This window comes from Aegilops tauschii, chromosome 2, assembly GCF_002575655.3.
Source record: "Aegilops tauschii subsp. strangulata cultivar AL8/78 chromosome 2, Aet v6.0, whole genome shotgun sequence".
Classification (NCBI taxonomy): Eukaryota; Viridiplantae; Streptophyta; class Magnoliopsida; order Poales; family Poaceae; genus Aegilops; species Aegilops tauschii.
In genome coordinates, this window is record NC_053036.3 from 608,017,002 (window position 1) to 608,040,926 (window position 23,925).

The following is a 23,925-nucleotide window of genomic DNA, read 5'->3' on the forward strand; positions in this document are numbered from 1 at the left end:
AATCACAAACTCATACACAACATATAATCCTTCAATCAAGACGACGGAGTAGAGAGACGCATCTACCATGGGAGAGCTTTCGCGGAGACAACCAAGACCTCCTAACACACACAGAATGAGAGACCAACCACGACGTCGAACCACGCCATTCTGGGACAACAATCGCCGGCAGCCGCGCCACCGCCAAGGAGGCGGTCGGCGACGGGCCAGCAAAACCCTAGTCGCCTGGGTGCTCTCCTAACCAAATTGAGACCGAGCGAAGTTAGTTAGGTACAGAGAAATATTAGTCCGCCTCCCAGGAATTTTGTAAGACATGATTGATAACGATCAATCTAATTTAGCTTTTGGTGTCCGTCTCTCCCTACTACTTCTCTATCCCCGAACCTATGTAAAAGCGTCTCAACGTTGGAGACTTGGGAGTCCTATTTCCATGGTATGCCTCAATGGACGTGCTTTGCAAAAAAATTATGCCCAAGTTTGTTGAAGATTTTAGGCATCACGGCATGCAACTTGATTAATTTAAAAATAACATTTTGTCAGACAGCTTATAAATAACAAATCGGATTTAAAAAACCAGATTGGATTATTATTTTCAGATGAAAATGCCCCAGACACGACCGAAACTCCCAGCAAACCAAAACATGTTCAGCCTTCGAATCCAGTCCGTCGAGTTGCCCGACGCCCTCGCCGCCCTCACCGTCGCCGCCGCCGACGATGTGGGCACCAGCAGCTCCGCCGCTGGCGGCACAGCCGCATCCAATCCCATCTCCCCGCGCTCCAGCAACCCTCTCCCCTCCGCCACATCCGCCACAAGTCCTCTCGAGCTGCCCGGCGTGACCTCCGCCGCGCCCGCACGGAACCCTAGGATCCACCACACCCGCGGCATCCTCCACCTCTATCGCTCCTCTTCCTCCTACGCCTCCGCCGTCGCCGCCACCGCCACCCCCTCTTCCTCTTCCTCCGGCCCCACCGCCGCACCGCTCCCCTGCGACTCTCTGCTCCCGGTAACGACCCCGCCTTGATTTCTTACTAATTTGTTCGTTTTGGCGCGTGCTCACGCCTTGTTTCCCCTCACTCGGCAGTCATGGCGCGGCACGCGCCTCCTGGTGCTCGCCGTCCCAACCCGCCTCACGCCAGACGACTTCGTCCGCTTCTGCGGCCCCTACGTCGAGCACGCCTCTGAGATCCGTGTCATCAGGTGAATTTCCAGACCCATTTAGAGTTGATTGCATTTGATTATGGTCATATGACACTTTGTATGCGCCGTCATGATCGTAGCGACGATGGGGTGGAGGACCGGTACAGCGTGCTTGTGGAGTTTGAGGATCAGAAGAGTGCCGATGGATTTTACCTGGACCTCAATGGCTGGAGGTTCTCGTCCACAGAGGTTGTGAGATTGTCAACTTGGTCTTGGTTGGTTTATTGATCTTGTGTAGTTGGCCTATTGATCTTGTGCACTACTGCTGCTAAATTTTGAAAATGTGCTTGCTGTTCCATGGCGCAGGTAGAGGTGTGCCATGTTCTGTTTATAGTTGCTGTGCAATACACATCATCCACTGAGTTGGCCTTCACCCCACCGGTTGGATCTACCGAGCTTCCGACTTGTCCTGTTTGCATAGGTGAGCTCCTTTTAGGCATACACACAAGCTTAGTATTGTGTTAACATTGGATATGAACTTCGTGCAAAGTGTACTTCTGATTATGGCCGCATTGCTTGAGAAAACCCCAGTTGTAATAATAATCTAATAAAAAGATTAGGCACTTTTATTTCTCAGAAATACCATCTGCAAACATCAAATTTACATCTCTGTGGAGTTTTTACCCTCACAAAATCCAGATTACCTTATTTTAAGGGCAGCCCACAATATTAGGCAAATCAATTTTCATGCTGTCTCTCTCTTACAGACAGCTTCTGGAGGCAACCTTTTAAGCTACCATGTAGTTTCTATCAAATTGCAGAACTGTGTCTGTGGGGTAAAATATAATGGCTCATGCATGCATTTCTGTTGCTTAACTGTAACCATCCACAGATACACCCACTTGTTTTCTGGCTACAGTTTGGAAATCATATAATTATTAGATCTACTAATATTCCATTTCCTCATCTTCAATTTTTAGAATTTTTTGCTCGTCACTTTAGTTATGTATCTAGTGTAAGGTATTACATGACCAGTCTGTTCCTTGACTATCTTTTGTGTGTGATTCAGAAAGGTTGGATCAAGACATCAGCGGAATTGGGGCTACTAATTGTGACCATTCTTTCCAGTGTTCGTGCGTTTCAATGTGGGTCAGTTCATCTTGTCCGGTAAGGAAGGTTCTTCTTCATTACTGTTTCATTGCGTGCTAACGGGGAAACTAGGAATCACTTTGTTTCAGATGGAAGTCATCTTTTCTTGTTTTGTCATTACACTACATCTGGGTTGCCATTACTCATTTTATATAAATCTTCTCATGCTTCACTTTTAATATTCTTCAGTAGGACTGGTTAGTGAAGTAAAAAAAATTCCATAGCAATGTCGAATGTGCAGTCATCGGGTGACTGATATCACATTGGGCTTTATTTGTACTCTTGGGCACTCGGAACCTACTGAGGTTCAGGGGTATTTGCAGTGTTAAATATTAAACTTTGTGTCTGTTGCTCATAAGAATAAATTTCACTCGGTATAGAGTTTTGAATGTTCACACCAACTGTTTGAATCTAATTATCTAAGATACATATTGACTTCAATATTAAACCTTGTGTCTAGTGCTCATATGAATATATTTTTACCTGGTATAGAGTATTGAATGTTATTGCCAGCTGTTTGAATTTAATTATCCAAGTTACATATTGATTTTCACTTCAATTGACTAGATCATAAAATTCCAAACGAGTAAATGCTGCTTTATAGACACAAACATCAATTGCAAGTTTCCAACACTATAACCACATGTATGTGTAGCGTTAAATTTTCTGTGTATTGGGTTCCATCGTAGTTTGCCTTTATTTATTGTTGTTTCCATTTCAGGTTTGTCAGTTCTGTCAGAAGCTGTCTGAAGCTCCTACAAATCCTACATGTTCTGTTTGCCAGACCTCTGAAAACCTCTGGATCTGTGTGATATGTGGTTTTGTTGGATGCGGAAGGTATGCTAACACCGACTGACTGAAAGTGTACCAGAACTCGTAGTCGTCCTACTATGGCAGGAATGCTTAAGCATTTCACACGTTTACATAATATGCTGTACTGGCGCACTCAGTAGAAGTTAGGAAGAAAGGAAACCTACATTGGAGCTTAACTATATCATCACTTGTACTACTCCCAGACTCCCTGATATGTGGCTTTTATATGTAGTAAAAGTAGGAAACCTACATCGGAACTTTACTATATCATCACTTCTATTTCTCCCAGACTACCTGATACATGTCTTTTATGTAGTAGTAGTTATTTCCTTTTGACCTTTTCTCATCAGAAGTTCAGAACTAATAGTCACTCTGCTATGTGCTATTTCAAAGCATTTAACATGAAACTTAACTATATCATCGCTTTTATTTCTCCTAGACTCCCTGATACGTGTCTTTTATGTAGTAATAGTTATTTCCTTTTGACCTCTTTCATCAGATGTTCAGAACCCATAGTCGCTCTGCTATGTGGTATTTTGAAGCATTTAACATGATTATTTAAAGAAAAAACTATGTCAGAGGTTAAATATATGATTAATTCTACTTTTGTCAACAGCCCAAATCAACCTTCACTTTATTAATTTGCCGTTTATAGGTATAAAGAAGGGCATTCAATCAGGCACTGGAAAGGCACTCAGCACTGCTATTCTCTCGATTTGGAAACTCAGCGTGTTTGGGATTATGTTGGTGACAGTTATGTCCATCGACTCAATCACTCAAAAAGCGATGTAAAGCATGCTAAGTTCAGTTCGAAGTGTGAATATCCCGGGGACAACTGTGTAAACTGCATGCACGATGACTCAGATATGGGTGGAGTTATGTTTAGCAGCAAAGCGGACACAGTAAGAGATTTAAGTTTCTTTGTTTTGATTCTCTGTAACACCTTGGTATTCTTGTTCCTCAAAATCATGTGCCCTGCTTTTCTTAACAGATTGTGGATGAATACAATCGTCTTTTAGCAAGCCAACTTGAAACTCAGCGAGAGGTGCAGTGCTCTTTCCTTTGTAGTACTATTTTTTTTGTATGTTCACTATCCATTGTATTGTTCTAGAGCTTCTCATATAGTTTTTCTTGGAGATAAATTTTGTTATAGTTATGTACTATTCTGATCCAATTATATGCTTGTGTTTGTTCATATTGACAGTATTACGAAGCTCTTTTGTCAGATGCTAAGAAAGAAAGGGAACACCATATTTCTGTTGCCGTGGATAAAACTATAAATGATAAGCTTCAAGAGCTGCAACTTAAGCTTGAAAATACAATGTTGGAGAAAAAGAAAGTTGCTGAAGTGAGCTTATTTAAATCATGCTGCCTTTTCCGTTATACTGTACAACCAGTTTGCCTATTGATGCAACCGATGTCCTATGCCTTCTCCTGTAGATGAATGAAAAACTCACGAAGAGCCAGGATATATGGCGCCAGACAGTAAAAGGAATAGAGGAAAGGTATGTTTTGATCTTCCCACCTGAAAATGGTAGTAGCCGTGCAACATTCAAGATGTATCATGTGAAAGAAGTCAAATAATGCATTTTTGGGGGCACATTATGAACATAAATACTTGAAGTGATTTGCTGAACTATATACATTATGTCATCTGTCATGTTCAGTCTTATTTAGAGGTTGTTTGAATATTCTCCTTTCACTAGTCAATGTGTACGTGCAATGCACGTTAATTTGGAAGTATATTAAGTGCATGCGGATATTAAGTAGGATATTATTTGCATGTTATTATGTGATTAGCATTATATTATTTGGCATGAAATTAACTGCACGCTAAACGTGTTGAGCGCTCGACATTGAAGCAGTATAGGTCGTTGGATTGACATGATTTGATGGCCGAGATTAATTGGATCTGCCCCTTTGGGTCTTTTTATATTGGTATAGATATCTATTCCATTCTAAAATGCCACAAGTTTCCTGTATCCTTTTTTGATGATTCTGCATTCACAGGGAGAGAGCACAGTTGAAGCTGAAAGATGATACGATTCTTGACCTGGAAGAACAGGTGCCTATATTTTTCATTGCTGTTTCGTGTAAAAGCTATAATATCTGGAGGTGGGTTTCAGTACTAGGGGCATTCGTTAACATGTCCTATATAATCCATGCAGATAAAAGACTTCAGATATTCCATTAAGTTACAAAAGTCTATTGCGAAGAGTTCACATGCTGATGATCTCAAAGGAGGTATGCTGGTGCCACTGGCCATGGAATCAGATTCTGGAAAGGGTAAAAGGTCGTCAAGAACAAGCAAGAGAAGGAATTAGTGGCGACTTTGCTAGTATGAATGCATGAATCTTCACCAGTTGTTATATATGCTAAGATTCTGCATGTTAACTTCTGACCTTGTGTGAGAAGCGCAAGGTCACTCTTTCATTGTAGTTTCTCTCACTGTGCTAATCAAGTTCATCTGATACTCTCAGCAAGAAAAAGTAGAATCTGATACAAAATACAATTATGTTACGTACCCAGAAAGTAATTTCAGGAATGCACACTACATAACTGTAATACTGTTTTGCATTACATAACTTGCAATTTGTAATTGTTCAAGCACTACAGCTCGAGCATTTCAGATCTTCCGTAAGGATGTGTTATTGCACAAGCACTGTCAATAAATGACATTTTGTCCAATATGTTTTGCTTTTATAAGTACCTAAATGTCGATGTTTAGATAAATTCCTTTTTACAGACTATTAGAGTGATAAAATATTTTTTAGCAAAAAGTTTAAAAATAGCGGAGCGGCTGATGATTGCAAAGGAGGTATGCTGGTGCCACTGGCCATAGGATCAGATTCTGGAAAAGGGTGAAAGGTCATCAAGAACAAGCAAGAGAATGAATTAGTGGCGACTTTGCCAGCATGACTGCATGAACCTCCATTATTTCCTGCATATGTAAAGGGTCTGATACATTCTCTTTAAGAAATAGTACAACAGTTACAAAGTAGAGTAGGTTACATTAGAGCCAGAAAGAAACTTAAGGAAGCTCAGTGGATCTTACATTTAAAGATTATAGTACATGACTGTAGTACGGATGTTTGGCTCAAGCACTACAACTTGAGCATTACAGATCTTCCGTAAGGATGGCAAAACGAGAATCCAATAGTGGCCCAAAATGCCAACACAAAGCCAGCAGCTGTGACCACATATAGAACTGGGTCACTGGGTGTCTCTTCCACATCTTTCCCCGCAGCAGGATCTAGACCGGGAGCAGCACAGGTATTCCCCTGAGTAATGTTGTGAAGGTTGGTGTTGGCTAGGTAGCTGTCCATGTTGAATGAGCTGAGCTGTCCATAGTTTGGTATGCATCCTGACAAGTTGTTGTATGCCACAGAGAATGCCCCCAATGATGATAACTGGGTTAACTGCCAAGGTATTGGTCCGCTCAGCTCATTGTGGGAGAGGTCCAAGCTTTCTATTTCCTCCATGCCGCCAAAGGTCATTGGGATTGGACCAACAAATAAATTGTTGGACAGGTTCAGGGATTTGATATGGCTCAGATTTCCAAGCTCCCAAGGAATTTCTCCATCCAGCATGTTTACAGACAGGTCAATCCCTGACATTGAAACAAAGAAACTGCGTCCGTACGTGTAGAGATTCCCTTTGGTAGTAAAGGTGAAGTCTACTAATAAGTCATAGTAAGCGGCCGGGATGTCAGAAAAAATAACTAGAAGGACTGGCTGCAAAATTTGATCATCTGTGTCACCTTTGAAAGATATATTACCAATACATGCTGGTAGCAAGCCTGAAAGCTTGTTATGAGAAAAATCAAGTATCCTCAAGTACATGAGTCTGCACAGGTTTGGAGTGATCTGCCCTTCAAACTTATTTCCGCCCAACAAAAGTAGCCTAATATTTTCAAGGTAACCTACCCAATTGAGGTTGCCCATGAACTGATTGTGTCTGATATCCAAAGCAATTAGACTTGATGTGTTGAAAAGGGGAAAAGAGATATCGCCAGATAAGGAGTTCCCAGTAAGGTTAAGAAAATTCAGCACTATGAAGCAACTGTTTGGTACTGACCCTGTAAGGCTGTTGCGCGACAGATCTAAAAGGATAATTTCTGTGAAGCTACAAATGTGCTGATCAATTTTGCCGGTTATACGGTTGCCTGCAAGATTCAGGGCTGACAAAGAGGGCATATTCCAAAATGACGTATTGAGTTCGCCAGACAGCTGGTTATCATGCAAATCAATGACCTTTATTAACTCTCCTGACAGATCATGAGGCAATGTCCCTTTAAATTTGTTACCATCCAAGCACAACTCAAAAAAAGTATTGGACAGATTATTCATCCCACCAAAAATCAGACCATCAAGCTTATTGTTTGAGAACTTCAAGATGAGTAGCCTGGGATAATTAGTAAATACACAAGTTGGAACCTCTCCAGAAAGTTTGTTGTTTGATAGGTCTAAAAATCCCATGGAGCTGATCTCGCACATTGACGTTGGTATGTGCCCAAACAAGTCGTTACTAGAAAAATCTAGATAATACAAAACTGGAAACATTGAGCTGAGGTTGGCCGGCAGCTCTCCTGTGACATGGTTCATGTGTATGTCGATACGGCTGAGAGAAGATTGGGCATGCCATATTGGGTCTAGCGATCCAGTTAACGAGTTATTCCCAAGATATAGTTGTTGTAGTTTTGTTTCCTCTGTAAACAACCAATTGGGCATGCTGCCTGACAAGTTATTGCTGGACAAATCAAGCACCTCTAAATGATGCTGTGTGAGTAAAAAATGTGGTTCTGCAATAATGTTCTTGTTAAGGTCACAGCCAGAGAGCACTAACTGTTTCAATTGGAATGAAGGTGTCCATCCAGGAATATTGATGTCAATAACTAGGTTACCATTGCCTGAAAGGTCTATCTCTTCTAGCTTTGTGAGGTTTTGAAGCCAAATGAAAGAAAGTTTACCACTCAAATTATTTTGGGAAAACCCAAGACTCTTAAGGGACAATGAAAGATCCGAAGATGAATTTATAAGAATTTGTCCTCCGAGCAAATTCGTCGAGAGGTCCAACCGTTCGATATGTGGAAGCGAGAACAAGAATTTTGGAATGTTTCCGCTGAATTGGTTGGAACTCAAATACAACTCTCGTAGGTTCTTGAGGATTTCAAATGCTGCAGAAGTACCAAATCATGTATTAATAATTACTCATAGAAAACAATGGTGACACCATCTTTACTGATATAAGCAGGAAATGCTCATTATAGGAGGACTGTAGGAGCACCTTGTACATTCGGAAGAGCTCCACTCAGCTTATTATGTTCAAGATGTAAGACTTCAAGTGGAACTGGTTCCGAAGATAAATGAATAGGGAAATCTCCCTCGAATTCATTATATGAGAGATCTAGGAACTTCAGATGAGGAAGTGAAAATATTGACACAGGGAGGGATCCGCTGAATAGGTTGCTACCCAAATGCAAGTTCCTGATGTTTTTAAAGGCTGTGATGCATGTAAGTAGTACAGTTAGTACAGGTGGCACAAAATTAAAGTAGGGAGATTGAAGTATGAAACACGATGTCTCATTTTTTAATGTAAGATAGATATTTTTACCTGAGAGAGTTCCGTTGAGGCGATTAAAACTGAGATCTAGGACTTCAAGTGACATTGGACCCGAGAATGAGCTTATTGGAATATGCCCATCGAAGTCATTAAGGGAGAGATCTAGGATCTTTAGGTGAGGAAGTGCAAATAGCGATGCCGGGAGGCTTCCGTTCAAGCTATTCCCATGCATGCTCAGTTGTCGCAAGTTTCTGAGATTCTCAATAGCTGCAATGTGTGTAGGCATGCGAGACGAGTTTATGAATATGCAACTTTGACGTCTACCTTAGTATTCTACTATATAATTAAGCACAAATCTGTACCTGCGCTTGGAAGACCTCCGGTCATGTGGTTACGGTCGAGAACTAAGACTTCTAGTGAAACAATTTGCCCAATAAATTCTGGGAACCCCCGTAGCCATGCACTGTTACTGAAATCGAGATATCGAAGTTTGGCTAGTCCAAGCAAACCTGCAGGTGTTTTAGTTTGTACAACAATGAAAATAAGTCACCGCACATACATATTGTTCTAAAAAAGAGAGGAGAATTTGGAGTACAAATGTACCTTCCAAGGCTAGCGAACATGGATAATTGTTTGACAGATCAAGGTATTGAAGTTCATGTAATGCAGAAAACACCGTCGAGTTTAGATGCCAACTCTCTTCTGAATTAGTTACATATACAGAGGAAAGGTTGAGATGAGACACCCGCTGTGTTGTATTGTCGCATTTCACGCGCTCCCACGAGCAGCAGTCATCACCATCCTCCCCCCATGAATCAAGCGCACTCAGGGAATGCGCTCTTACCAGAGAAGACCGGATGTCCAGTAGAGCAGCCCTCTCCTCCAGGAAGCAGCCAGAGGACAAGTGAAGCATGGACTGTAACAAGAGAAACAACGCCAAAGACAATGATCCCCATGGCAAGCAGCTAACCATATCTGATAATAAGCTTTTCCTTCTCCTGTACATTTAGGTAGCTAGACTTTGGGAGAGAAATGGTGAGATTTACAGTTCTGCATGCTTGCTTTTATCTTTCGCTAGCTTCTTGGTACTAACTGTAGACAAGAACATGTCAGGAATACGAGACAAGGAGTACGGCTTGGCACAGGCGGTCAGTTTAATTACATGGACCGAGTCATTGGCAATCATCATCATCCACAGCAAATCTTGTTGTAAATATATTTCGATGCACTCTTGACCAGGTGGATGGCCAATTAGTTGCAGCCGGCATTAGGTGCCGGCTAGATTGTTTCCTTTTTTTTGACAGCAAATGCCGGCTAGACATTTCAAGTTCTAAAGACGTCATGTGGGGGCCCAAGGGAGTATGTTTCTAGAGATACCAGACTACATTTTTTTTTCAATAAAGAGAGTATATATTAATATCAAGAAGATATGGTTACATTCAATATGTACACCAAGGAAGCTAGTCAAGACATAGAGAATGCACACTGTCAAAGTATCACGAAAGGAAAAGAAAGCAATTAATGTTTCTTTGAAGGATCCAGCAATTTGCTGGCTTCATTTGATTTAGCAGATAGCACATGGGAAACACATGGTGTCGATGATCTTTGACACTCACGAACCCCCTCCCCATACCCCCCACGCCACCGCCCTCCCCCCCCCCCCCCCCCCCCCCCCCCCGAGCCGGGCGACCGGGGCGGCCTTCCCTCCCCTCGCTGCCCAACCCCCCACCTCCCACTCCTCCTCCCGCCGCTGCCGCCGGCTGGCGCGGGTGGGCGTTGTCCGCGCGGTGCTGTGGCGAGGCCGGCGGTGGCGGCCCTCTTCTTCTCCACCTCACGGTTCCCCGGCTCAGGCAGTGGTCTCCGGCGACGGTGCGCCTCGGCGGGCGGTGCCCCGGTGTAGATCGGGCGCAGGCGTGGCGGCGGCCCGACCCTTTGGTGGCGGTGGCGGCTGGAGGCGCGGGGTTGGCCGGCGGAGCCCTGCAGGCCCAGATCTGTGCCCTTCTGGGCTCGATTTGGGCCAGGGCGGGTTGGTCTGGCCTCCGGCGGGTCGCCTCCGACTGGGCTGGCGAGATGCAGACGTTGGGATCGGCGGCGCTGCGCTGCGTCGGCAGGAGCTTAGTGCGCCCGATTTGGGCCCGGCTGGGCAGGGGGTCCGGCGTGCTCCTGCTCCTGCGTCTGGTCTGCTACTGCGTGTGCCAGTGGAGGTTGTCTCCTCCCACGTGGCTGCGGTACTACCGGTCCCTATCATCGGTGGCCTCGTTTGGTTCGGCCGGCCTCGCAGGGTCTGTGGTGGAGAGATGATGGTGGTGTCCTCGTGACTGTGGTGGCGCATGTTGGTGGGCGGTTGGCATGGTGGAGGCGCCGGTTGGTCCTAGGTTGTGGGTATGAGGGGTAGGGCGAAATCCCTCTCGGGTCTGCCCGACACCGATGCGGTGACGCCTGCGGGCGCCATCAACCTTCTTGAAGGGCGTCGGGAGTACCTCTCCTCCGCTTCCCTCCGTGTACCGGGAGATATCATAGGAGTCATCCGGGCAGCAGCGTCGTCGTCGTCGTCGCAGTCCTTCTTGAAGGTGTTGCTTGGTACGCGGTGACTCGGTGGCATTGGAGCGTGGGGGATGTGTCCGGTGGGCGCAGCGGTTGCGGGATACTACAGCTTTCGTTGATCCGGTGCTGCTGGCATTTCTTTCTCTTGTTTTTCTCTTGTTTTCCTTTTGGGCGTGATTGTGTTGTTTGCCCTAGCGTTGGACTTCTTGTTGTATCGGGTGGTTGCTATATTAATATAGCGGGGCGAAAGCCTATTTCGTCAAAAACATGGTGTCGATCAAGTGATCATGGTAGAGGGGAGAGAAGAGAATGAAAGGAGAAAAAATAAGAGAAAGGGGAAGAGGGGAAACATGTGCCCTCTATCTCATAACATCAACCAGGAATGGTTGCAACTCTAGAGTAACAGGAGTGGTGCTCCATTTCAAACAGGTGACACATCAAGGAAGAGAGCGACACACGAGCAGCACCGTCGTAGGATACAACCACTGGGATGAGATCAGATCATGGGTTTCACCCCGAAGAGAAGTCTGAGAAAACTCCAGGCAATGTCTTGGACATTCGCGTGAAGAACACCATTCCCAGGGTCTACCATGGAAGGTCGGACATAGAGTTTCCCCTGTAACCCAACACTCAAAGAGCACCACCTATCAGAAATCGTCCTGCGCTTCCACCACATGATGATCCATCAACGCATAGCTGCACACACCTGCAAAGTACAAACGTGAATCTCATAACGCAATTGGGACCGCGCCCATGAAACACATCTTGTCGTGTTGTGCCTACCAAAGTCAGATATCGACGTCGATCCCATGACACCGAATCTAGACCACCCACATAGAGACGAATTAGGCTAGTCACGCGGGGCACCTTTGACGAGGGCCAAACCCACGCATGGAACCCAAAACCAACACACGTGATTTTTTTAAACTCTAAAGACCGTTTTGCAAACAGACCGAAGAGAACCGGTTGGTTTTTGTACAAACTAGGAGAAAAACCAGAATCGATTGAACTGGTGACAGGCACATTGTTAGTTTGAAAGAGAAAAACAAACCGCAAAGGCTAGGAATCAAACCATGGTCGCCAGGGGAACATGCGAAGCCTTCGGCTTGGCCCAAGAACCGCTTGGCTTCGATCGATTATGTGTCAAAATTAAGGAACTTATCTTATTTGACCTCGTTGTATTACTATATTAGCCTACAAAACAAATTTTTTATAGCCTAATAAAAACCCAGCAAACGAACAAGTGAACGAGTGGTCTGACTGGTGAAAACCTGGACCGACAGGCTCACCAGTTCGGTCACCAATCCAGTTTGTAAGACTATGCTTATGTGCGGAGTGATATATATGCACTACCATGGGGGTGTATTATAGACCCATTTGTTTACCCAATTTTTTGGTGGGCTGCAAGAAATATATCCTTGTGGAGGTGATCTTTCATGTTGTGGGGATTGCTGAGTTTTCCTAGGCAATGTGGAAAACCCGCACCAAAACTTGCTTTGAAAAAATATTTTAACATAAGCTCCTGTTGAGCTGATTTCTAATATGTATGATATTTTCATCCATGGGAAAGTTTGCAAATGGATGCTGGCAAAAGAAACTTGCTTGAAGGGGTGACGACACCTCAGCACACGTGGTGTAAGCTCACAAAGCGGCCTATGCATCAATAGCTGGTACAACCTTCAAATGAGGGGGCGGACGAAGAAACTTCATATGAGGAGTATGATGAGGATCAGGTTCTTCAGCCATGGTGTCATGCTGGAAGAGTGACCGGTTGCGTTCGTTGCTGCTTGTGGTTAATATCTGTTGGGGGCCATGTGCCCTCCCATGTTCCATCCTTCATCTTAATTATTGCACTTGTAGGGTGAGAATTGACACGAGGATGTCAATGTTGGAGATGTCTTGAGATAAAGTGCGGCGACACACCATTTTGCTTGCTATAGGCATTTGATGCGATAAAAAAACTTGTTAGTAACAGTTTAGAGGATTTACAGTCGAACAAACATATCATGTCAGTCACGTTCATAAGACAAGGTATCAACAAACGAGGAGCGTCTTGGCTGCTTGTTCTGGCGGTAGTAGTGGTCATTCAGTGGTCTCGGAATCTCCATGTAATTTTTATTATGTTTGAGATGGTTTGTACTTCCGGTGAACTTTTATAATAGATCTTGTTTTTTTTGCAAAAAAATGTACACATATGGCAAATTGAGATAGCCTTTGTGTTTTGGAGACACAACTCATGTGAAGGGACCATTTGAGAGTGCTTGTGTAGTGCTTGGAGGCCATTTGAAACAAAGGCCCCGCTCCCGCGACCCGCTCCCGCCCCCGAAACCCTCGCCGCCGCCACCTTCCCATGCCCGTCTCCGGCGGGATCCGGCCGTCCTCGCCGGCGCGCTGCCCGGATCCGCCCCCTTCCCCCGCCCTTCCTTCCCCGCCCCTCCTTCTGCCCTCGCGCCGCCTCCCCAGGAGGCGGCCGGGGCGGCCCCCCCGCCTCTGCTCTAGGCGTCGCCCCCTCATCCTCTCCCCTGCCGTCGCCAGCGGACGCCCCCGGCTCCGGCCCGGGGGCTACCGGCGGCGGCAGGATCTCCTCTCCCCGCGCGCGCGTCCTCCTGGCCCGGGGCAGGGGGGCGACGGCGGTGTCGCTTGGCTTGGCGGCGGTCCGGTGACCCGGCGGGGTAGCCGGCGGCGGACGTGGTGGCGGCACTGCTCCTTGGCGGCGGGGCGTGGTGGTGGTGCGGGGTGGCCGACGTTGCGCCCCCGGCCCAGATCTGGACCCGGCGGGCCCCATCTGGGTCCTAGCGGGCCGGCCCCCCGGCGTGGCCTCGTTGTCTGCGGCGCGGTGAGGAGGAGGAGCGGCTAGGATATGGGGCGTCGGCGTCGATGGCGTGTCCGGCAGCAGCGTGAAGGCGGGAGCTTTACGGGCCCACGAGGGCTCGACCGGGCCTGGTGTGCTCCTGCTATTGCGTCCGGATGGCTACCGTCGCTGACGGTGGAGGTGGAGCCCTCCCGCGTGCCTTGTCCCGGCTCTGATTCTTCACCGCGCTGTCCTCACTTCGCGGTGCCGTGGTGAGACGGCATGGGGGCCTTATGACCGCGTTGGCGCAGGGTGGTGGTTGGTTTGGTGGCTGGATCCGGAGTGCTCGAGGCGCGGGTTGGGATCGGGGGAAACCCCTGTCGGCATGGCCGACACCGGCGCGGTGGCGCCTGTGGGTGCCACCTGACCTTCCGGGAGGGCGTCGAGGGCTACCCTTCCTCTCGCCTCGTCGTGTACCGGGGGAAACCCTTGGCAGCAGCGTCGTCCTCGCCGCAATCCTTCTTGGAGGTGTTGATAGGTGCCGGCGCTTCGGAGTCTTGGAGCCTAGTGGAAGATCCCGGTGGGCGCAGCGATCGCGAGGCTTCTTCATTTTTGTTGATCCGCCGTTGTCGGCATTGTTTCTTTTGCTCTTTCTCTGTCGTTTCTTTTGGGCGTGATTGTGCTGCTTCCGCCCCAGCACCTATCCCTATATGGTTCGGTTGGTTGCTTTGTATACAAAGCGGGGGGAAACCCTTTTTCGGTAATCATGTGAAGAATTATTGAGCTTACATATACCATTAACCGTGTTCATTTGGATGATATAAGTGGTATGTTGTTAGCTAATGTGCCATTTGAGCAACCCTTGCTAACTATGCTCACACACTCTGGCTGAATCACCACTCTAATGGGTGGAAGTTTTTTGTCTTAAACAATTTTTCAGAAGCCTGAAATTGCGTCTTAAGCTTGAAAGTGAGTTAGAATTACAAGTTCAAGGATGAAAGGTGGATCTTTCACTCCTCTCTTACTCTTGTTTTTCAAATGTATAACCATGACATAGCAATGAAATCAATGATTTTTTCCTAGGGCGTTTTCGAAATATCTAAAGGAATGGTAACATAAAAATAGTACAAAAACCAATACACACGGTAGAGTTATTTATATTGATATCTCATTATTAAAACCATCCTTCCAAGTTATTTTCCAAACCATCCAAACATTGATAAAAAATATTCAAACAAAATGATCCACGCCTTATATTATTGTTCATCTATATACAATTTTCAACCAACGGAAATCATGTAAATTCTGCAATTGAAGTTTTTGACGATTTTCGTCAACGTGTATGTTTTCACAACTCATATTTTAAAAACAACATGTAGCCTGACCAAGGAAATTTAGGGTTCCTTCTCCGCTGTCACCCATCCGTCGCCTGTAGATCGTCGACCTCCACCAACTCCGTTGGTGGGGGTGTACCGGGGGAGGCCTGAATATACCAATTGGAGGTGTGGTCACCCTCACTTTGGGGGCATTAGGTGAGTACCCTACTTGTCCACCACTTCACCTCTTTCGATGGTGGTCACGGCGATGTTTAATAATGGTTTCTCTGACTTCTTTTTCAACCCTGGCGATGCATGCATCGTCGGATCTAGCAATGAGATCGTCTGGATTATTTTTCATCATATTTAACAATGAGATCAAGTGTTCATATTTGATTTGCCTTCCTCTTTGTGGAAACATTGGGGGGCGGGGGATTGGTTGGTTGTGTATTCGCCGGGTTAGTGATGCTTCTGCAGCAAAGACACCGATCGGGTTATTCCATCTGACTCTAGCGGATATGTAGGTATGATCCATTATCATTTTCTTATTTGAAGGGTGTATCCTTTAGAATTGACGTCATTGGCCTTTCAGGCAGTCCGACGACACCATGTAACTCTAATGACACCAACATCAACACGCATTGGCGTGTGTGGGATTGAGTGGATGGAGGATTCCTCATGACTAACAGCCTGTTCAGATGCCCTTCGCTTTCGTCAAATCCCTGACTCCACTCCCCGCTCCTAGGTTAGTAACTCCCCATAACAAATCGGGAGTTGACAACTTGTTTGGCAGCAAACCCACTCCGTACTGGCTTCCCACGATGTGCCAAGTCTTTCTAGTTTTTGTTTTTTAACACAGTACAGACGCAAGCGCTCATACATACGCGCATACACTCATCCCTATAAACGCACACACCCTACCTTTGTGAACACCTTCGAGAGAAGGAGCCGACATATCATCTTGAGATTTACAAAGTTACCATTGGCGGACTTGAAACCTGATGGGGTGGGGTACCACTATCCCTCCAACCATCCAACCACTTGATGGTTCGCCCTTATTTTTGTCGTTGATGCTAGGTATCATAGCACATTAGCACGCAACTTGGTTAATTTTGTGTTCTAAACACTCTTATATTAGTTTACGGAGGGAGTATTAAACTTTGTGTCTGTTGCTCATATGAATAAATTTCACTCGGTATAGAGTATTGAATGTTCACACCAACTGTTTGAATCTAATTATCTAAGATACATATTGACCTGAATATTAAACCTTGTGTTTAGTGCTCATCAGCATGGGAACGGGCCGACCCGGCCCTGGCCTTGGACCTGGCCCTCATGGTCTTAAGGCTAATTTATGAGGCCACGGGTCGACCCATTTTTAAAATGCCAGTGGCCTTGCTGGCCCGATGGGTATCTCGGGTCGGCCCAAATTCTAGTTGTTATCTAGTATCGCAGGTAATCAGATATGTCGATTCAAAAAAAAGGTGATCAGATATGTTGCAGCTACGGGTGCATGCATACGCAAGGCTGCGCTCACACGCGCCTCCTGCGTGCGCTGTGATCCGCCCGGCCCGGCCATGTCCGCGCGCACGATGCATATTACATGTTTAAAGGAATTAGCTAGCTATGCCTGCTGGCAGTAACGAACTAACGACTCCACTGCAACAAAACACATGCATGCCCAAGTGACTAGCTGCTAACTCACGCCTCGGAGGTGGGTCGACCCTGCTGACCCATTGGGTCAGTCGGTGCCGGCTCCACTGACCCAATTATGATTCGAGGCAGACCCACACGGCCCATTGGCCTCGATTTTTAAGCATTTCACACCTTTACATAGTATGCTGTACTGGTGGTCTGGTGCACCCAGTAGAAGTTAGGAAGAAGGGAAACCTACATTGGAGCATAACTATATCATCAAGCCGGAGGTCATGGCCCTGTTTGAGGAATTTTATTCGGGCACTATGGATCTTGGGCGTCTCAACTATGGGATCGTGACCCTCATTCCCAAGGTCCCGGGCGCTTCCGACATCCGCCAGTTCCGGCCTATCACAGTGATTAATGTGATATTCCGGATCCTGGCCAAAGGGTACGTCAATAGGGTGACCCTGCTCGCTGACGCGATTACTCATCCGAACCAATCCGCCTTCATTCAAGGCCGATTTATTCTGGATGGGGTGCTGGTATTCCACGAAGTCCTTCACGAAGTCCGGATGAAACACCATCGGGCGGTCTTTCTGAAGCTAGACTTCCACGAAGCGTACGACACGGTCCACTGGCCATTCTTGCGGGAAGTGCTGCTTCGCAAAGGCTTTGATGACCGTTGGGTGACCCATGTCATGCAGCTTGTCTCTTGTGGCCGGACCGCCGTGAACATCAATGGGGACATTGGGCCCTGCTTCCCCACACTCTGTGGGGTACGTCAAGGTGACCCGTTCTCGCCATTCCTGTTCAACATGGTGGTGGATGCCCTGGTATCCATCTTGGATAAGGCCAAGGATGCGGGCCATATCCGCGGCATTGTCCCCCACCTAGTCGGAGGGGGAGGGGTCTCCCTCCTTCAATATGCGGATGATACCATTATAATGGTGGAGGGCTCCGTACAGGACATTGCTAACCTGAAGTTCCTCCTCCCGTGCTTCCAACAGATGTCGGGCCTAACCATCAACTTCGATAAGAGCGAAGTGATGGTGCTCGGGTACCCCCCGGAGGAAGCTCAGGCTATTGCTGACCGACTCAACTGTCGGTTGGGTTCTTTCCCCACGACTTACCTGGGGATCCCCATTAGCGATTCGCGCCTCACCGTGGCGGATCTTCGCCCCACGGTGACCCATATGCAACACCGCGTTGAGCCTTGGAAAGGGCGCTGGCGGCTGTCGAAGGCTGCTCGCGTCATCCTTATCAACTCTTCGCTTGCTAGCCTCCTTTGGTTCCTCATGAGCTTCTATAGCCTCCATGAGACCCTTCATCAGGAGATCGCCAAATACCAATCCAGATTCTTCTAGGCTGGGGAGGGGGATAAGCAGAAGTACCATATGGTAAGCTGGCCTGATACCTGCAAACCCAAGGACCAGGGCGGTCTTGGGATCTTGTCCTCCCGTCGCATGAACATTGCCCTCCTGACCCGTTGGCTCTGGCGCATTGCCAATGGTGATGGAGGTCTTTGGCTCCCATCATCCAGAACAAGTACCTTCGGGGACAGCCGCTTGCATTCTGTCAGCGCTCGGGCGGCTCCCAGTTTTGGCAGGCCGTTGTCCAGCTGCTGCCTGTGCTTCGCATTGGCACATCCATCTCGGTTGGTACTGGGTCCTCAACCCTGTTCTGGTTTGATCGGTGGATTGGCGACACCCCCCTAGCCGCTCGCTTTCCGGGGCTCTTCGACATTGCAGTTGACCCTCGTATCTTTGTCGAGACGGCCCTTATTGACCTTGGGCGCCTTGCTTTCCGCCGCCCCTTTGGCCCACCTGAAGTTACCGCTTGGGATGCCCTCCTTCAGGACACCGCCCTCCTCCCCATTGACGTCGCCGACACCCCGGACGCCATTTCTTGGCGTCTGGAACCCTCGGGCTGCTTCTCCACCAAATCCCTCTACGGCCATCGCCCCCTCGACGGCCCCCGAGCCCTTTAGCTTGATTTGGGACATCCGCCTGCTCCTGAAGATCAGGATCTTCCTGTGGCAATGGATCCGCGGCCGCCTCCCGTCCGGCGTCGAGGTCCTTAAGCGTAATGGACCTGGTGATGGGATGTGCCCCATGTGCGGCACGGTGGAGGATGCTAACCACATATTCTTCTCGTGCTCCACGGCTCAGTTCCTTTGGTCCTGTTTCCGCGAGACGGTTGGGGGCCAGTGGTGCAACACCAACTTCCCTGACCTGCTTGCGGAAATTCACGCCTCCCCCTCGCTACCGCCATATTAGATGGCTTTGCGTTGGGGTCCTTGCCTGGACGCTTTGGACCGTTCGCAATAAGCTTGTCATCCAGAAGGTGCCTCTTCGACGTGCTACTGACGCCATCTTTAAAATGTGGATACCTGCAGCTCTGGCGGCCGCTTAGCGGCCCCCAGGACCGGGACGTCATCAGCAACCTCCTCGCCGACCTTCGATCGATGGCCTTCCGCTTCCTCCGCCCCCCCTCCCCGAGCCCGACTAGATGCTCGGCCACACCCCGCGTGTGCGTGTTTTTTTGTTTGTTAAGGGCTTGTTGAGCTGTGCCCTCAGCATTAACCCTTTGACTTCTTGTTTGTACTAGACCTGTATGTGTGTGTGTGGGAACCTTGTTGGATATTTGGCTTGGGCAGTGGCTTTATAATATAAAGCGGGGCGAAAGCCTTTTTCGGTAGCTATATCATCACTTCTATTTCTCCCAGACTACCTGATACATGTCTTTGATGTAGTAATAATTTTTTCCTTTTGACCTTTTTTCATTAGAAGTTCAGAACTAGTAGTCACTGCTATGTGCTATTTCAAAGCATTTAACATGAAACTTAACTATATCATCGCTTTTATTTCTCCCAGACTCCCTGATACGAATCTTTTATGTAGTAATAGTTATTTCCTTTTGACCTTTTTTAGCAGATGTTCAGAACCCATAGTCACTCTGCAATGTTGTGCTATTTTGAAGCATTTAGCATGATTATTTAAAGAAAAACTATGTCAGAGGTTAAATATATGAGTAGTTCTTCTTTTGTCATCATGCCCAAATCAACCTTAACTTTATTGTTTTGCCGTTTATAGGTACAAAGAAGGGCATTCAATCAGGCACTGGAAAGGCACTCAGCACTGCTATTCTCTCGATTTGGAAACTCAGCGTGTTTGGGATTATGTCGGTGACAGTTATGTCCATCGACTCAATCACTCAAAAAGCGATGTAAAGCATGCTAAGTTCAGTTCAAAGTGTGAATATCCCGGGGACAACTGCGTATACTGTATGCACGAGGACTCAGATATGGGTGGAGTTATGTTTAGCAGCAAAGCGGACACAGTAAGAGTTTTAAGTTTCTTTGTTTTGATTCTCTGTAACACCTTCTTGGTATTCTTGTTCCTCAAAATCATGTGCCCTGCTCTTCTTAACAGATTGTGGATGAATACAATCGTCTTTTAGCAAGCCAACTTGAAACTCAGCGAGAGGTGCAGTGCTCTTTCCTTTGTAGTACTATATTTTACTATCCATTGTATTGTTCTAGAGATTCTCATATAGTTTTTCTTGGAGATACATTTTGTTATAGTTAGTTATGTACTATTCTAATCCATTTATATGCCTCTGTTTGTTCATAACCTCTTTTGCCAGACGCTAAGAAAGAAAGGGAAAACCACATTTCTGTTGCTGTGGATAAAACTATAAATGATAAGCTTCAAGTGATGCAACTTAAGCTTGAAAATACAATGTTGGAGAAAAAGAAAGTTGCTGAAGTGAGCCTTTTAAATCACACATCTTTCCATTATAAAGTACAACAAGTTTGGCCGTTGGTGTAACTGATGTCCTTTGCCTTATTAGATGAATGAAAAACTCATGAAGAGCCAGGATATATGGCGCCAGACGGTAAAGGGAATAGAGGAAAGGTATGTTTTGATCTTTCCACCTGAAAATGGTAGCAGCTGCGCTACATTCAAGATGTGTTATTTGAAAGAAGTTAAATAATGCATTTTTTGGGGCACATTATGAACATAGATACTTGAAATGATTTGTTGAACTATATATGTATTCATGGTCAGTCTTATTTGAAGGTTGTTTGAATATTCTCCTTTCATATCTATTCCATTCTAAAATGCCACAACTTTACTGTATCCTTCTTTAATGAAATCTGCATTCACAGGGAGAGAGCACAGTTGAAGCTGAAGGATGATATGATTCTTGACCTGGAAGAACAGGTGCTTATATTTTTCGTTACTGTTTCTTGTAAAAGCTATAATCTTTGGGAGGGTGGTTTTCAGTACAAGGGGCATTCGTTAACATGTCCTATATAATCCATGCAGATAAAAGACTTCAAATATTCCATCAAGTTACAAAAGTCTATTGCGAAGAGTTCACATGCTGATGATCTCAAAGGAGGTATGCTGGTGCCACTAGCCATAGAATCAGATTCTGGAAAAGGGTGAAAGGTCATCAAGAACAAGCAAGAGAATGAATTTGCGGCGATTTTTCCAGCATGACTGCATGAACCTCCATTATTTACGGCATATGCAAAGGGTCTGATACATTCTCTTTAAGAAATAGTACAATCAGTTACAAAGTAGAGTAGGTTACATTAGAGCCAGAAATAGGAAGCTTTGTGGATCTTACATTTAAGGATTATACATATCTAACATGTAATGCTCAAGCACTACATGACCGTAGTACGGATGTTTAATGGCTCAAGCACTACATCTTGAGCATTACTGATCTTCCGTAAGGATGGAAAAACGAGAATCCAATAGTGGCCCAAAATGCCAACACAAAGCCGGCAGCTGTAATCACATATAGAACTGGGTCACTGGTCGTCTCTTCCACTTCTTTCGCCGCAGCAGGATCTGGACTGGGAGCAGCACACATGTTCCCCTGTGTAATCTGGTGAAGGTTGGTGTTACCTAGGTAGCTCTCCATGTCGAAGCCTAGCTGACCAGAGTTTGGTATACATCCTGACAAGTTGTTGTATGCCACAGAGAATGCACCCAATGATGATAGCTGGGTTAACTGCAAGGGTATTGGTCCACTCAACTCATCGTGGGAGAGGTCCAAGCTTTCTATCTCCATGCCACCAAAGGTCGCCAGGATTGAGCCAATAAAAAAATTGTATGACAGATTAAGGGATTTGATATGGCTTAGATTTCCTACCTCCCAGGGAATTTCTCCGTCCAGCATGTTTGCAGATAAGTCGATGCCAGCCATTGAATCGAAGACATTGCGACCATACGTGTAGATATTTCCTTTGGTAGCAAAGGTGAAGCCTCTTAAGTCATAGCCACTGAAGTAGTCATACATATTACTCTCATATACTGACTGAAAAATTGCATCGTCCCTATCACCTTTGAAAGAGATATTACCAACACATGCTGGCAGAGAACCTGAAAGCTTGTTATGTGAAAAATCAAGTATCCTCAAGTACATGAGTCTGCACAGGGTTGGAGTGATCTGCCCTTCAAACTTATTTCCGCCCAGCGAAAGTAGCCTAATATTTTCTAGGTAACTTACCCAGTTTAGGTTGCCCATGAACTGATTGTGTCTGTGTAAGCAACCCAGTGATATATCTCTCGATCTATTGCAATATCTCACGAATCTGGTGGCAGTTAGGATTACAATCACGGATACACGAATTGGGGAAGAAGGGAAAGGGAAAGAGAGCCGCCGCCGGTTCCGCCGTGATCCACTGGATACCTAGCGCTTGTGGGTGGAATCGCCTTAAGTAGTTGGTGCGGTGTCACACCCACTCTGGTCCGCTGACCTTGCTGTTGGGCCGCTTCTGCCTGATGGGCCGAGCTGGTGGCGAGGCCCGTTCCTTGCCTGGTGTGGCTGCAGCGCTGACAGTGGCCTTGACACCCCCTCCTTCTTGCGATGAGGCTTGCCCCCAAGCCTATGCAACAGGGAAACGAGCTTGGAGTTCTTCTTTGTCTTCCCAAGTGTCGCTGAGTGATGCAGGATCGGACCACCGAACAAGGATCTGTTCAACCATGGCACCCTGTTTGCGACGCCAGCGCGACGCCAAAACCTGGACTGGGCTTCCAGGCACATCAGTGGTGGTAGGAAGCTGTTGTTGAATTGGCGTACCTGGCAGCAGAGCCTTCCTTAGCAGAGATACATGGAAAACTGGGTGAACTGTTGCGTTAGCTGGGAGTTCCAATTTGTAGGCCACCGGATTGATCTTGGCGATGATGGAGTACGGCCCATAGTAGCGGAAGGAGAGCTTGTGGTTGGCTCGTTTGGCCACCGATGTTTGCACGTACGGCTGTAGCTTCAAGTAAACCTTGTCGCCGATCTCAAAAACACGCTCTGAGCGTTTCTTGTCTGCCTGTTGTTTCATGCGCAGGCGAGCTCGCTGAAGATGTTGCTGGAGCAAATCCTGAATCGTGGCACGTTCATCCAGCCAGGTCTGGAGAGCGGGAACTGAGCAAGACGAGGTGGCAGTGATGCCCCAATGGCGAGGCTCATGGCCAAACATTGCTATGAATGGAGTCATGCCAATGGCTGAATGTGGTGCTGCATTGTACCAGAATTGCGCCAGAGGAATCCAGTGGCTCTAGCGCTTGGGGCAAGAATGTGTAAAGCAGCGAAGAAATGTTTCGAGGCATTGATTCACACGCTCCGATTGTCCATCGGTTTGCAGGTGGTTAGCAGTGCTTATGCGGAGATCAGTACCGGCATGGCGAAAAAGCTCTTGCCAAGAGTGGCTAGTGAAAACGGGATCGCGGTCAGAAACAATGGACTGGGGAAAGCCATGGATGGGGTAAATGCGTTGCATGTATAGCAGAGCGACACGAGAAGCAGTGTAAGGGTGGGCAAGCGGTAGGAAGTGTGCGAATTTGGTCATTTTGTCGACCAAGACCCAGATGCAGTTGTACTGACCTGATTGTGGGAGGCCATCAATGAAGTCCATTGTGATCATATCCCATGACTTGTTAGGAATTGGGAGAGGTTGAAGAAGC

General features: G+C 46.7%; 3 protein-coding genes across 4 annotated transcripts; 1 reads left to right on the top strand and 2 right to left on the bottom strand.

Moving 5' to 3' along the window:
* Positions 1-586: 586 nt before the first annotated feature.
* LOC109757306 (BRAP2 RING ZnF UBP domain-containing protein 1) lies at positions 587-5,788 on the top strand. 2 transcript variants are annotated; one of them, XR_012203469.1, is made up of 13 exons: positions 613-1,004; positions 1,083-1,198; positions 1,279-1,387; positions 1,505-1,619; positions 2,208-2,305; positions 3,009-3,124; positions 3,756-4,002; positions 4,092-4,145; positions 4,305-4,448; positions 4,541-4,605; positions 4,966-5,038; positions 5,111-5,165; positions 5,269-5,788. XR_012203469.1 is itself a non-coding variant. In XM_020316126.4 (12 exons), the coding sequence occupies exons 1-12, from the start codon at positions 597-599 to the stop codon at positions 5,422-5,424; spliced, it is 1,683 nt and encodes a 560-aa protein (XP_020171715.2). In that variant the 5' UTR covers positions 587-596; the 3' UTR covers positions 5,425-5,788. The 2 variants fall into 2 exon arrangements, 1 of the variants encoding a protein (XP_020171715.2); XM_020316126.4 differs by lacking the exon at positions 4,966-5,038 and having other exon boundaries at positions 587-1,004.
* Positions 5,789-6,096: 308 nt separating this feature from the next.
* LOC109757305 (uncharacterized) lies at positions 6,097-9,737 on the bottom strand. Its single transcript, XM_020316125.4, has 4 exons — positions 9,266-9,737; positions 9,025-9,171; positions 8,387-8,602; positions 6,097-8,276 (listed from the first exon to the last, which is right to left on the bottom strand). The coding sequence occupies exons 1-4, from the start codon at positions 9,666-9,668 to the stop codon at positions 6,205-6,207; spliced, it is 2,838 nt and encodes a 945-aa protein (XP_020171714.4). The 5' UTR covers positions 9,669-9,737; the 3' UTR covers positions 6,097-6,204.
* An 11,548-nt stretch (positions 9,738-21,285) lies between these two features.
* Positions 21,286-22,840, bottom strand: LOC109757307 (receptor-like protein 13). Its single transcript, XM_020316128.4, has one exon. It carries the CDS (start codon positions 22,493-22,495, stop codon positions 21,668-21,670), a length of 828 nt encoding a protein of 275 aa, XP_020171717.2. The 5' UTR covers positions 22,496-22,840; the 3' UTR covers positions 21,286-21,667.
* Positions 22,841-23,925: the final 1,085 nt, after the last annotated feature.